Genomic DNA, 15140 nt, shown 5'->3' on the forward strand with positions numbered 1-15140 from the left:
GGAAGATTAGGAGAGGGCTATTATAGGAAGTCAGGGAGAAATGGTATAGTGGATAAAGGGGCATTGGAAAAAAGGTAGGGAAAGTGAGAGAAGAGTAATTTAGGGAAAGAAGATGAAAAGGGAAATCATGATAAGGTAAGAGAATTATAGGGTGAGGAATGTAGGGGACAAAGAGTAGTAAGAATCAAAAGGAGTTACTTGCAGGGAGGTGTTGAGGACATGAACCTGAGGATTAAATATATGATACACTGATTATATGAAAGGGTTCCAGCTCTCTGCTTCCCATCCCTTTCTCTTTTTCCCAGGTTTTTTTTCTAGATATGATGGATGGAAGACACTTCGAAGAGTCTCAATTGCTACCCTCAGGGACTTTGGGATGGGAAAGAAGAGTATTGAAGAACAAATAAAGACAGAAGCCCAATGCCTGGTAGAGGAACTCCAGAAATCCCAGGGTAAGAAGATGAGATGGGAGGGACAGGTGCAGAAATTCAGAGAGATAGAGACATATATACAGTATAGAAAATAAAAGGGAGAAATAGAAAGACTCAGGCAGATAGAGAAAAAGCCAGGAAAGGGAGCAAGAGGTAGAGGCACAAAGTCTGAGAATAAGAGACAAGATGGCCTTCTAAGAGTCTTGAACATGTAACAAATTACAATGAGGCAAGTAAACACCTGTGTTGTGGCATTATTCATTTAGAGCATTGACAAATATGGACCAATTTTACATAGATCAAAATCCAGCCGGGGGCTTGAATTAGGTCAGATTGCAACATATATTTTACTCAGCATTTATGTTGAGACAGCTAGCTAGCATAGTCAATTGAATGTTAAATCTGGATTCAGGAAGACCTGAGCTTAAAACCAGACTCAGATACTTTCTAGCTGTGTGACAGTGGGGAAGTCACTTAACCTCTGTCTACCTCAGTTTACTCAATTGTAAAATGGGGATAATAATAGCATGGACCTTCTAGGTTTATTGTGAGTCAAATGAGATATTTGTAAAGTGCTTAGTACAGGGCCTGGCATTATGTAAATGGTTAGTGTTATGATTATTGTTATTGCTGTTTTAATTACTCCTTAGGGCTTTTTATATATTATTCATATGGCCTATTTGTGCCAACCCATGGTATAGTTTCCCAAGCTCATATTGGCCTGATCAGCCCCAGTCAGATGTACTGTACATTGACCCTAACATAGTGATGTCATTTTAGTCCTCTTTGTGTACAAAGGACAACCACCCAACCAACTTGCCAGGGAGCACTCTACTGAGCTGTTTGGGATTTGCCACTTCTGCACACTGTCTAGACCCCTTCTGGTAGCCTAAGAGCCCCAAATGGAATTTTGCTCTTTGTGACATTTTTCTCTGACTCCTGGGTTACTCTCTAGCCTAGGAGATGATACATTAATTGAATATTAAAATATGAAATCAAAAAATTATTTTTTTATTTTTTCCTTTTTTAATTGATTAATTAATTTAGAATATTTTTCCATGGTCATATGATTCATGTTCTTTTCCTCCCACCTCATCCTCCCTCCCACCTCCCAGAGCTGATGAGCAATAAAATATGAAATTTCTTATTTATGTTTTGGGTTGACTATCCATAACCTTTGTGAATATTTTCCTTTCTCAGGTCTATTTTCTTGACATTAATAGATTCTGTCATAATTATTATGTTGTGAGCATATAGGTTTAAAAACATATATTTGAAATACAGTAGTGTATGGTGTATTCAGGGAGGACTAGTACTTCTGATGTGAGGGCTGCCAAGGCCTTTTCAGGGCTACTTGTCCTCCTTTGGGGTCTATTTGTCACTCAACTTTCACCTGCAGCTCCAAGAAGTTGCAGCATATGAAGTGGCCATATCTAGGTCAAACTGTCTTGGCAGATGGATTAAATGAGTTTGAGGGTAACCAATAGACCTCTAACCTGTCAGTGAATTAGGGGGTGTCTACTCCAAGGATGTGAAGACTTATCCCCAGCAGAACAGGCAGATGTGATCAATATGATTCAATGGGCCATGAAGGCATCTGAAGCAGGTCCTATGGAGCACTTGGATCTTGGTTAGACATAAAAGACACCAAGGCTATCTGCTGCATCCTGAGCCTTCTCCAGTAATCTTGACTTTTGTCCTGCCAATGAACTTTACTGAATCTGGAAGAGAGAGTGAGGCTGATGACTTTGCCTCACTTAAATCCAGTTTATGCTTGAGTCAAAAGACATCATCTATATCATTTTATCTTTTACTATTTCATTATTTTATGTATTTTACTATTTTATTCTGTTATTACTTTACCTATGTTGAAGTCCTGTGGGGACAAGCTAGTGATGAAGTAGCATGTGTAGATATACTGGAACTACTGTCACAACCCTGCATACAAATGGCTGTAAGAATTTAAATTTAGATTTTATGCTAAAATGAAAGTTCTAAAGTAATATTGTGGTTGCGATTTAAAGATATTATGGCTTAAGTCAAAATGACTTTTAGCAGCTTTATTTACAAAGAGGTGGAAAGAGTGAAAGTGGAAAAATGTAGATAAAGAGATAGAAAGTACTGCCTAGCTACAAATACCCTAAATTTAATCCTAATGTCTCCAGAACACAAATGCAAATCCAAAAGCAAATCTCACCAGAATCCAAAGTCCTAATTAGGAAGTCAAAATCTGAAGAACCAGGAGATGCTGAAGAATTCACCGAGAACCTTCAGTGCATGTGAGGCTAAGATCACCAAGAATCTCACCAGAACTCACACTGAAGGGAGTGACACATCAAAGTGCCAATGAACAGAGAGTGTCTCCTCACTTAAGAACCAAGGAAGGAATCAATCCATTCGCCACTGTAGGACCAAGGGAAGTGTCTCTTCAAGCACCAAGGAAGGAATGACTCCAAGCCAGAAGTTCCAAAGAGAGAAGTCCCGAATCTAGGAAGCCATTGATTTTTTACAGTCGTTTCTCCACATCACTTCCTGTCTCTTTCCCCTCTTCACAGGAACCAATCACAGTTTCAAAACTGCTTAGCCCTACCCTACTCAGAAAGGGCAGTCCCCTTTGGAGGTGAGAGTTTTTGACTTGTGAATTCTTTCACCTAGTGACTGGTCAAGTGTTAAGTAGGGGTGTTTTCAACCAATTTTTGATTGATTAAACTAAAGGTTGTTGATTGATTACATTAGAAATAATAAAGAGAGATAATTCTATCTTCACATGATCCAGGGCAGACAGTCATCTTCTCATTGGACTGAAGCAGTAGTGGGATTTTATATCCCCTGGGGTGTCTGAGAAGCCTTTTAAACGACTACATTACTTACCTCCTGGTGTAAAGAAGGAGGTAGAAAAGGAATCCTGTGAATTGTCTACTTCACCTCATCCTCACTTGCTTATTGCAGCAGGCAGGAATTCCATTCTGTGGTTGAAACACAAAGAATTATATAAAAATGTTTGCAAAGATAATTCCATTCACTATTGCACACTTACAGATGCTATTAAATCCAGTAGAAATGAAAGAATGAACAGCTCTTGTTGTGAGAGAACTCAGCTGGTATTTCATCCAAATAGTCCTGAGTGAAACAAGGCTGGCAAATGAAGGCCAGCTTACTGAAGTCAGAGCATTTTTCTAGATTGGCTGTGGTGATGAAGAACCTATGATACTGGTGTAGGTTTTACAGTCAAATCTAATCTATTCAACAAGCTTATATGCCTCCCAAAAGAGTGAATGAGAAGCTCGTGGCAATGCAATTTTCAATTGTAGGAACATACCATGCCACCATCATCAGTGTATCTGTTCCCACCATGATGAAACCTAGTAAAGTCAAAGAAAAATTTCATGAAGACCTGGACACCCTCATCATTGATGTGCTGAAAGAAGACAAGTTTGTAATTCTGGATGACTAACTCTAGAGGAGGCACAGACTTTCAGACATGGCAGGGACTCCTTGGGGGGAAATGGAGTTGGAGACAGCAATAGTGGTGATTGGGTGTCTCATGACCTTCTCATCACCAACATTGTCTTTTGTTTTTCTAAATGCAATAAAACTTCATGGATGCGTCATTGTAGCAAACACTGGCATTTATTGACTATGTCAGTGTAAGAAGAAGAGTCAGCAGAATGTAAGCGATGAAGGTGATAGGTGGCACAGAGTGCTGGATCTACTCCCTCATGTTATGCTCAAGATGGAATTCTCCCTGGTTCATGAGTCACAGAGTTCATAGAAACTGAGGTATTCAGCAAGTTCTGGGCAACTTTAAGTTTGGGGTGGCATATATTCTTCAACTCAAGGGTCAACTCTTAGCTGCTCCACTGTCTTTGGCCTGGCTCACTGTTCATAACTTCTCTCATCTCTCTTCAAAAAGTCTGAATGGGAAGGAATAAAAGAAAAGAAAGAGGCAAAATCACAGATGGTGTCTTAAAATTAGGTTTGACTAAATATGAGAGTTATAAAAGTAAGATTGTGGTTGCCAATTATAAAATATTAACCCTTAAGTCAGAAAAAACCACTAGCAGCTTTTATTTACACCAAGGTAGAGATATTAAAGTAGGAAATATAGTTAAAACCAGTGGAAATGTGTATCGGCCATGGGTGGGAGGAGAGCGGGGGGTGAACGGGAAAGTAGGAGCATGAATCATGTAACCATGTTAAAAATGAATATTAATAAATGTTTACAAAAAAGTAGGAAATATAGGAAGGAGGCAGAGACTGTCTGGCCTACTAGAGCCTAAGTGCTGATCTGGTGAAGTCCTGCTCAGCCCCGAGCAAGAGCTCCCTCAAGTCCCGATCTCCATATGGAAGTCCAGGTGGCATCTTTAGCCAGAAATCCACCAACACAAGCCTCCTCCTTCAGCTACAGTCACTCACCCAGCAAGCCTCTCAGCACAGAAAGCTCTAGCCAAGGACGAACCCAAGAAAAAGTGACTGCCTCCAAGAGTCTCCCATTAGCCTGGCTCATCAATGCAGAATGAATGAATCAGTCCTTGGGCTTGGCCTTTTTCCACATCACTTTCTGTCTCTCCCCCACTTCATGGGAACCAATCACAACCTCCCAATTTATCTAGCACTGCACAAGAGCGGGCAGTGCTTGTGGCCTTTGGGGTTGTGAACTAGTAAGTGACTTGTGAGCTCTCTTACTTAATGGTTAGCTAGGTACTAAGTAGGGGTACTTTAAGTTCTTGATTTGATTAAATTAAATTTTGTTGATTGATTGCAAAAATAAACTAAGAGAGTCTAATTCTCTCTTCACAAGTCACAGAATGGATGCCAGAGGTGGGAAGAGATGGTCCTTTTCCCTTCCCAGAGACTTAGAATTTGCTCCACAGGCTCCCTCTGTGAATCATTTCCTTTTGCTCTAAGGATTTTCACCAAGAGAAGAGAAAAAGATTTTCTTGGGCTACCAGAAAACAAAGACACACAGATAGTATATACTTTGGAGCTTCTTACCATCCTTCTTTTAATTCTCTCCTTTTCTGTCCTCTCTTTTCCCCAGGGGCCCTGCTAGATCCCACCTTCATTTTCCATTCAGTCACAGCCAATATCATCTGTTCGATTGTGTTTGGTGAACGCTTCTCTTATCAAGACACCCAGTTCCAGGAAATACTGAACATGTTTGTTGAAGCTTTTACCATTATAAGCTCCTCATGGATGCAGGTTTGACTTGGGGACCAAGAAGGGGGATCACAAAGGTGCCCGGGGAGACAAGGAAGCCATGGACACAGGGAGAGGGAAACAAGAGATAGTAGTGGAGAACAAAGGAAGAAAAACACATTGGGAAGAAAATAAGGGGAAACAGAAAAGAGAGGACACAGAGGAAAGGATGTAGGTAAGAGGAGAGCCTGTTTGGGTGCCATTAATATGGAGAGCCTGCTCTCCACTGGTCCAGGGGCTTGAGGGGGTGTAACAGCATCAGCAGATCAAGACAAATGGATACAGTCAGCGTTTCAGTCATGTATCCCAAAGACTGTTGTCAGCCTCAGGCTGGCTTTATTTTTTATAACCTTCTCTTAAGATTACGTACATTTTGGCATGGATTTCCATATTCAACATACTTTTTTTCCCCTTGTAGATAATGGATTAAGTCATACATTAACTTTGTTACTAACAATTTTTCATTCTCCAGTAACTTTCAATATTTTTCAAGGGTATGTTTGGCTCATCTCCTTGGCTATGGGGTTGGGAGAATAGTTCAGGGATGTGCTTAGCCTTTGAAGGCAATTTCTCCATTTTTTCATTCATTATGCTATCATTCCAGATCACTACTTGCTGGTTTGTTATGAAGGGACTTTTAGGGGAATTTCCATATTAATACATGTAAAGGTGGGAATTTCCTAGGAGTCTGTAAAAGCTCTACTAACAGCCTTTACTATTCTTCTGTATTTCCCTGGGGCTGAATAGGAATATTGATCACAATAATTTCAATAATAAGGAGTGTTAATAAGAAAATCAGCTGGCACTCTTACCACTTACTGTGTAATTCTGGTTCCCCCTTATCCCATGAAAATTTATTTCCCCTGCCTACCTTTCAAGTTGTTTTCCACAGGAGAGCCCCCTCATTCTGTTTCCTTGTTGGTTCTATGACTTCAGTCATTTTGAGGCACTATTTTAAGGTTGGCTTGGGAGAATTCTTGGATCAGTTCCAGTTTTCACTGCTACTAAGCCACCATTTTGGCTCTAGCCTTGAGCTGGAGAAAGAATTAATAAACCATTCTAGTATCTTTGCCTGGAAAACCCCAAATTGGGTTACAAAGAGTCAGAAACAACTGAACAACAACATGGAACATTCATTTGGAACATTAATATTTCTAGTCAGATAAAAATCCAAAAGGAAGAGAAGGGAGAAAAGACATAGGGAAGGGGTCACAGGGACAAAAAGAATGGTTTTGGGATGGGATCAGGTTGGGATTAGGGGTAAGGAAAGGTCATGGTATGGGGGAAATTTATTAGCCAAGATGCCAAAAATAAAATAAAGTCTCCAAGCCAAAAAGAAATAGGTTTATCAAGAGAGGGCCGGTCTCACAATAAAGCCAGAGTCTGATTGGCAATTGAAGACCTTGAGCCTTGAGATCAGCCCCCTTATAAAGGAAATTATGATATAAACCTAAAATCAGCAGATATGGAGATACAGGGATTTTACATAGGGTAGAGGTCATATAGGCGGAGTCAGCAAAGCATATGTAGGTATAATTTGTGTGTGCCAGATTAATAATTTCACAGCCTTGTGGCAGTAGAAGCATAGAACAAAATGACCGGGGATATACAGCTTAGTCAGCCTGGTGTAAATAAGGCCAGAAGTTTAAATCATGGTGGGGGGGTTATATCAGAACAGGAAAGCTATAAAGCATTACAGAATTATAGAATATATAAAATAAGGGGAAGGGGATTTCACATTCACAGTGGTGGGAGGGAGGGCATGTGGATCAATTCCAATGAAGCGTGATGAGAAGTGGAAGACCCGGGAGGTTGGGGGCATAGCCAGGCCTTAGTCCTCCTCCATGTCCTCTCTCTCCAGTTGTTTGAACAGTTCCCAAATGTGCTAAAGTTTTTTCCTGGGCCCCATTACCGCGTGTTGAAGATAGCTCAGCACCTCAAAGACTTCATTTCTAGCAATGTCGAGCGGCACCAAGAGAGCCTGGATCCCAGTTCCCCCCGGGACTTCATAGACAGTTTCCTGCTCCGCATAGAAAAAGTAAGCTTCTCTCTGTCCCGACACAAAAACCCTAGTGATTTGTACAGAAAAGGACTGTGGTAAGGGGAGGGTCAAAAGCCACAAGGCAGGAAGAGATACAGAGAACCCCAGGAGAGATGGAGAAATGGAGAGGTATGGAGGGAGAGGCTGAAAAAGAGAGGTAGAAAGGCCAGGGTGGGAGGAAGAAGAAGAGAGACAAAGAGAAAAGGGTGATGCTCAGAGAGAGACACGGGAAGGGGAACATTAATCCACACATGGGCAGACAGAATGGAGACTGAAATGGATAGAGATCAGGATAGGCAGAGGAAGCTTCAGCCTCTGGGATAGAAGTCATCGACCAGAGACAGGGAGCTCTCTGCACCCCTCCTTCTTTATTTGTTGTGAACCTCCCTAGGAGAAGGAGATCCCAGGTTCCGAGTACCATGTTAAGAACCTTGTCCTTACGGTCCTGAGTTTGTTCTTTGCGGCCACTGAGACAACCAGCACCACTCTGCGCTATGGCTTCCTTCTGCTTCTTAAACACCCCCAGGTGGCAGGTAAGCATGCATCTGAAGGGAGGGCATCGCTGGGACTACTGAAGGTGCCTTTTCTGCACCCGGAGAGCCTGGGGGTAATGTCGTAGCACTTGTGTTTCCCCTGGCTTAATAGGGAACCTTGGACAAGTCCTTTCTCTTATTTGGGACTTGGTTTCCCCATGTGGGAAAAATGGGAATTGAACTCAAACATGCAGATGAGAGAATTCTGATCCCCAAATAATTAGACAAACTAGAATATTAGATTGAATCTAATGAATGAAATTGAATAGAAATTAATGGAAAGTGTACAATCTTGTTTTTAAAAACCTACATATGAGATGAGGGTTCACAATTAAACAGTAGCTTAGTAAAGATCTGGGGGTTTAAGTGGGCCCCCAGTTCAATATGAGTCAGCCGGGAGAGCGAATGGAATCTTGGACTCCATAAAGAGGGGCGTAGTTTTCAGGGACGAGGAGGTGCTAGTCCTGTGTTGCTGTGCCCTCCTTAGAACATAGCTGGAATGTTATGTTTGGTTCTGGAGATCACCATTTAGGAAAGATGTTGATAAGCTGGACAGCATCCAGAGAAGGGCAATCATGGTATTGGAAGGCCTTGAGTCCTTGGCGTGTGAGTAGTGATTTAAGAAACTGTATGTTTAGCCTGGAGAGGATCAGGTAGGTGGGGGACTGTGATGACATCTTCCAGTATCTGAAGGATAGTCCTGTGGGAAAGAAGTAACCTTCTTCTACTTGGCTCAGGGGGAGAACCAAAAGCAATTGGGGAGGTGGCAAAGAAGCCAACCGAGGCTTGAGGTAAAAATCAAGAGAGTTTTCTCTAAGTGGAACCAAGTGACTATTTCAGGAGGTTGGGAAGGGTCTCCAAACCAATGCTGACCACTTTTCAGGTGTGTTGGAGTGGGGATTCTTTCGGCAATGTGTAAGTTGGTTTTGATGGCCACAGAAGTCCCTCCTAACTCAAAAGATGCCAAGGGAAACTTGGGATGGTGTCCTAAGGTACCTTCCAGTTATGATGTGCTATGAAATTCCTGAACTTCTCATTTTAGCAAGGCTTTTCTCATCTAGCCCTCTCAAGCAGTTTCTGGGGTGTCCCTAAGAGAGGCAGCTGGATAATGCAGTGGATAGAGTGTCAGACCTGGAATCAGGAAGACTCATCTTTGTGAGTTCAGCTCTGGCCTAGGACACTTACTGGTTCTGTGACCTGGGGCAATTTACTTCATCCTCTTTGCCTCATTTTCCTTGTTTGTAAAATGAGCTGGAGAAGGAAATGGCAAATTACTCTAGTGTCTTAACCTCTGCTTACCTCAGTTTCCTCAACTGTGAAATGGAGATAAAAATAGAATCTACCTCCCAGGATTATTATGAGGACCAAATGGGATAAATGAGATAAAGTGCTCAGCAAGGTGCCAGGCACATAGTAGATGCTATAAAAATACTAGCTATTATTATCATCTTTATCACAAAAACAATAATAATAAAAACAGGGAAACAGGGAAATTACCAGAGGGGGAGACCCTAAGACAGTAGGAGTCAGAGGATGCCTTCCCTCTTCAGACAATTTATCCAAATGTTAAATAAGACCAACCCAAGAAACAAATCTCTGTGGGATGGTATTCTTTCTACTTTCCCATTCAGAGAAGTGTTTCTTTAACCCTACCCTGGTTTCCTACCTCAAATTCTGACTCGGATGAAACACTCTTCTCAGACTTGTAATGATGCATAAACGAATGAATGAATGAGTTAAAATGTATTTAAAAGATACTTAGAATATACCAATCACTTCTTTTAGTGCCAAGGATTCAAATAAACGACAGCTATAGTTCCCACTGTTAAGGAACTTATGCTCTCAAACATAAAAGAAAGTTCATTCATAAGGCAGACAGAAAGACCTAGAAGCCACAAGAATCAGGGTGGTCCAAAGTTTTGAGGCTATATCAAGAGGCCAGTCTGACAATAAACACATTATTAAACATTTGTTATGTACCAGGCACTGGGCTATAAAGAAAAGCCAAGTTTCACCCTGAAGGAATTCACAATCTAATGAGAGAAACTCTATCTAGCTTTCCTTACAAGATATAAACTAGATAATTTGGGAGTATTCAATAGGAGGAAGGCACTTGCATTAAAAGGGATGAGGAAAGGCTTCTTCCAGATGAGATTTTGGCTAAGACTTTAGCAATTTGGCAAGCCAGGGAAGCCAGGAGATAGAGAGAAAGAGAGAAAATGGTGGGCCAGATGACAATTCCAGAGGTCTGGATTATTGGAATAGCTCTTTAACAGTTCAGTGGTTACATAAAATGCCCCCCAAACTAGATTGTGATTGGTTCTTAATTATGCTATCTCATCACTTGACTAGGAGTCTTCACCCATCTTGCTGTGGAAATGGAAATTGATTATTGCTAATTGGCTTATAATCAAGAGTTTTTAAAGAATAATAAGCATAATCATCAAGCTTTATTATTGGAAGTGAGCTTTAAGGCATTGAGGCTTAGAGTTTATTGTGCAGATCTAATTCTAACCCGTGATAAACGAATGAAGCAAGATGCTAGTTGAGAGAGATAAGAAAGATGGATGAGGGGTGGATGATACAACCTTGTCACAAGATTTTTCCTCATTTTGGATTCTGCTGAGATAGGGAGTGGTAGTTAAGAGACCTTCTGCAGAATGTTTAGGGGAGAAGACTAATTCTATGCCATCCTTTATAATACCATGAATTCTAGCAAGTTCCTGGTCTGGGAAGGCACTGCGGGTTTTTTTTTTAAACCCTCACCTTCTGTCTTAGAATCAATACTGAGTACTGGTTCCAAGGCAAAAGAGTGGTAAGAGCTAGGTAATGGAGGTTAAGTGACTTGCCCAGGGTCACACAGCTGGGAAGTGTCTGAGGCCAGATTTGAATCTAGGATCTCCCATCTCTAGGCCTGGCTCTCAATCCACTGAGCTACCCAGCTGCCCACTGTAGGGTTGGTTTTAAGAAAAGGATGTTGACCTACATTGGATTTTCTGGTCAGCAAGATGGGTGAAGACTCCTAGTCAAGTGGTGAGATAGCATAATTAAGAACCAATCACAATCTTAGTTTGGGGGGCATTTTATGTAACCACTGAACTGTTTAAAGAGCTATTCTAACTGCATCAGGGGTGTTTGGTTACTGAGGGACCATTGACCTCTATTTGTTGACAACCACCAGGCAAGAAATAGATAAGCTCAGACCTCTTATGCCTCATTCTCTCATTATCACAGATTTATTGTGATCACAGTTGGTAAGACCTGGTGGACCTGAGGAAGTAGTGGCAGGGCAGGTGCCAAGGACTAGAGGACTTTAGAAGACAATGTCAGGGGTAGGATAAAGCCTGGGAGGATTTCATCATCTCACCAGGAGGAATTGAGTTGAATTCAATGAAAAAATGTGATTTTTTTTTAAAGCCTTGAAAATAAAGCAGGGAATCAAGGAGCTTCTCCTATATTAGGTATCCTATATTTACTTGGGAAATGAGGCATTAAATGACTTTCCCTTGGACTTTAAAGATGTCCAAGGAAACTCCATGTTCCTTGGTTATTCTAGAGTGAAGACTTTGCACATTGATCACTCGATCAATGGTTAAGTGAAGGAATGATTTCTCCCACTGTCTCAAGCTTTCTTGGGCAAGTTGAATGTGAGTGTCCATTAGAGATTCAAGCTTAACTTTTTCCAAATGGGCTCTACTGTCAAAGTGGTGTCTACATTTTAATATGGATGCCTCTAGGCTGCTTGGTAAAGCAATGGCACTCACTAGTCTGCCAGTTCACCAGGTTCTCTCTGGGGTCCTTCTTATGAGTTGGGTTTATATGTCCTGCATTCTGCTCCAGAGAAAGTCCAGGAGGAGATTGACCAGGTGGTTGGGAAGAACCGTGCCCCAGAACTCAAGGATCGAGCCCAAATGCCCTACACAGATGCTGTCATCCATGAGATCCAGAGATTTAGTGACCTACTTCCTCTGGGTTTACCTCACATGGTGACTGAGGACACTTCCTTCCAGGGCTACTTTCTTCCTAAGGTAAAGTCATTGGGTCCTTGGAGTCTTCGGAGTGGTATGTACCCCAAACAATGCTTGCAACACCCCTGATGTGGGCATACTATGCTACCTTCCTTCTACTTTTTAAATTTAAAAATTTTTTTCTCAATTACATATAAAAACAATTTTTGTTCTTTTTAAAAAATGTTGAATTCCAAATTATCTTCCTCCCTTCTCTCTCCTTCTTTGTGAAGGCAAACAATTTGACATAGGTTTTACATATGCATTCATCCAAGAAATATTTCCATATTAGCCATGTTGCAAAAGAAAGTAGAAAAAACAAGAAAAATAAAGAAAATTTAAAAATTCTTTGATATACGTTCAGACTCCATCAGTTCTTTCTCTAAAGGTAGATACCATTTTTCATTATAAGTCCTTTGGCATTTGCTGGTTGCTGTTACTATGAACATTGTTCCTATAGTTCTACTCACTTCACACTGCATCTGTTCATAAAAGTCTTCCTGGTTTTTTTCTGAAAGCATCCTGCTCATCAATTTCTTTTCTTTTTTTTTTCTTCAATGAGATTCATTCATTTATTTATTTAATTTTGTTTTTTAGAAAAAAATTTCCATGGTTACATGATTCATGGTCTTACTCTCCCCTCCACCTCCCCATCCCCCCTACCTCACACCCCACCCCTGTAGTCAACGCACATTTCCACTGGTTTCTTCATGTGTCATCAATCAAAACCTATTTCCAAATTATTGATAGTTGTACTAGGGTAGTACCTAGAAGATTGGCTAAAATGACAGTAGGGGAGAGTAATGAATGTTGGAGGGGATGTGGCAAAATTGGGACATTAATGCATTGCTGGTGGAGTTGTGAACTGATCCAATCATTCTGGATGGCAATTTGGAACTATACCCAAAGAGAGCTAAAAGATTGCCTGCCCTTCGATCCAGCTATACCATTGCTGGGTTTGTACCCCAAAGAGATCATAGATAAAAAGACTTGTACAAAAATATTTATAGCTGGACTCTTTGTGGTGGCAAAAAACTGGAAAACGAAGGTATGCCTGTCAATTGGGGAATGGCTGAACAAATTGTGGTATCTGTTGGTGATGGAATACTATTGTGCTCAAAGGAATAATAAACTGGAGGAATTCCATGTGAACTGGAATGACCTCCAGGAATTGATGCAGAGTGAAAGGAGCAGAGCCAGAAGAACATTGTACACAGAGACTGGTACACTGTGGTAAAATAGAATGTAATGGACTTCTGTACTAGCAGCAATGCAATGACCCAGGACAATTCTGAGGGATTTATGGAAAAGAACATTACCCACATTCAGAGGAAGAACTGCAGGAGTGGAAACACAGAAGAAAAACAACTGCTTGAACACGTGGGTTGATGTGTGGACATGATTTGGGATGTAAACTCTAAACCACCTTCCTTCTACTATAAAAGGAAGGTAGTATATTAGGGGGAGTCTCACTCCTACCTACTTTGAGACCTTCTCCCTCAATTTACACTAGGGTACCGATTTGTTCATGTTGCTGAGTGCCAGTCTGAAAGATCCTTGTCATTTTGAGAATCCACATATCTTTGACCCCAACCACTTCTTGGATGCCCAAGGAGCTCTGAAAAAGAAAGAAGCCTTTATCCCTTTCTCCATGGGTAAGTACATGCCCTTGAGTCCTGATGGTGTTGGTGAAGAACACATACAGACACACACACACACACACACACATGCTACACTTCTGCCTGTACCCCCTTTCCCCCCCTCAGTTATGGAATCAGGATTGGTACTAACCAAACCTAGGAGGCATGGGCCGCTTAAACAGAATCCATTAGATCCTTGCAATGGCATCTTGCCTGGGTGAATACCAAGTCAGAGACAGACAGAGAGAAAGACAGAGACAGAGACAGAGACAGAGACAGAGACAGAGACAGAGACAGAGACAGAGACAGAGAGGGAGGGAGGGTGGGAGAAGTGCTTGACAAGGATAGAGTTATAACAGAAAGATGTGAATTTTTCAAGAGATATCTCCACCAAACCACAGTAAATTTCTCATTTTTAACAGGGAGTTTGTTATCTAAGGAATGCTAACAGCAATGGATTCCCACCCCCACGCCCCATTAGAATGCTTTTTTAATGTAAGAAAAAATTATTTAAGAAAAAGAAATATTAAGAAAAAAAACCAAAGAACTCTTTTCCTTTAGAAAAATATTGATTGCCTAACCCTTACCATTCTTCTGCCTTGGAACCAATACTTAGTATTGATTCTAAGATGGAAAGCAAGGGCTTAAAAATATAGTGATATTTTTCATTTTTATATTACCTTAATTTCCAAAAATATTCCTCCTACCCTATCTACCAGAAAGCTATTCCACATGAAAAAAAGGAACAAAAGCCTTTTAGCAAAATTACCAGTGTATCAACTGAACCCAACATTATACAGTGTTCCCCATCCCTAGTCCCCTGCTTTTGCAAAGAATGCAAAAAATTTATTTAATGTAGGATAATCATCTTAATTATAATTCCCATTTTTATGGCATCAGAAGATTTACAAAGGGCTTTTGCCACAGGTGGCCTTATCAGGTGAGCAGTGCAAATATTATTATTCCCATTCTACCACTGAAATAAGAGAAGAGAGGGGAACTCACTTCTGAGGTGATCCAGTGGGTTATTGGCAGTCTTATAACTCCAAATCCAGGACTCTTTATACCATACCAGGGAAATCAAATGGATCTTCTTTGGCCCATTTTGGGAGGAGACTCCTTAAAGATGTGTGGGGAACAACCTATTCTTTGCTATGGATGCCTCTTGGAGGGCTACTATCTGTCTTGAAGGGCAGTGTGTTTTAGTAGACAGAGGTCTGGAGAAGACCTACAATTGAGTCTTCTCTCCCAATCCAATCCCACCTCCCTCTTCCAATGAGGTGGCCTTG

At 41.1% G+C, this 15140-nt stretch overlaps 1 protein-coding gene across 1 annotated transcript in view; it reads left to right on the forward strand.

Annotated features, from left to right (window-relative positions):
• The window catches only part of LOC123242992 (cytochrome P450 2B11-like), a 29456-nt gene that overhangs the window by 5811 nt on the left and 8505 nt on the right, over window positions 1–15140 (forward strand). The window contains exons 3-8 of the mRNA XM_044671137.1: window positions 306–452; window positions 5473–5633; window positions 7492–7668; window positions 8063–8204; window positions 12045–12232; window positions 13725–13866. Coding sequence (XP_044527072.1) covers window positions 306–452; window positions 5473–5633; window positions 7492–7668; window positions 8063–8204; window positions 12045–12232; window positions 13725–13866 — 957 coding nt within the window. The remainder of the gene's footprint in view (window positions 1–305; window positions 453–5472; window positions 5634–7491; window positions 7669–8062; window positions 8205–12044; window positions 12233–13724; window positions 13867–15140) is intronic.

Source organism: Gracilinanus agilis, chromosome 3 (genome assembly GCF_016433145.1).
Source record: "Gracilinanus agilis isolate LMUSP501 chromosome 3, AgileGrace, whole genome shotgun sequence".
Lineage (NCBI taxonomy): Eukaryota > Metazoa > Chordata > Mammalia > Didelphimorphia > Didelphidae > Gracilinanus > Gracilinanus agilis.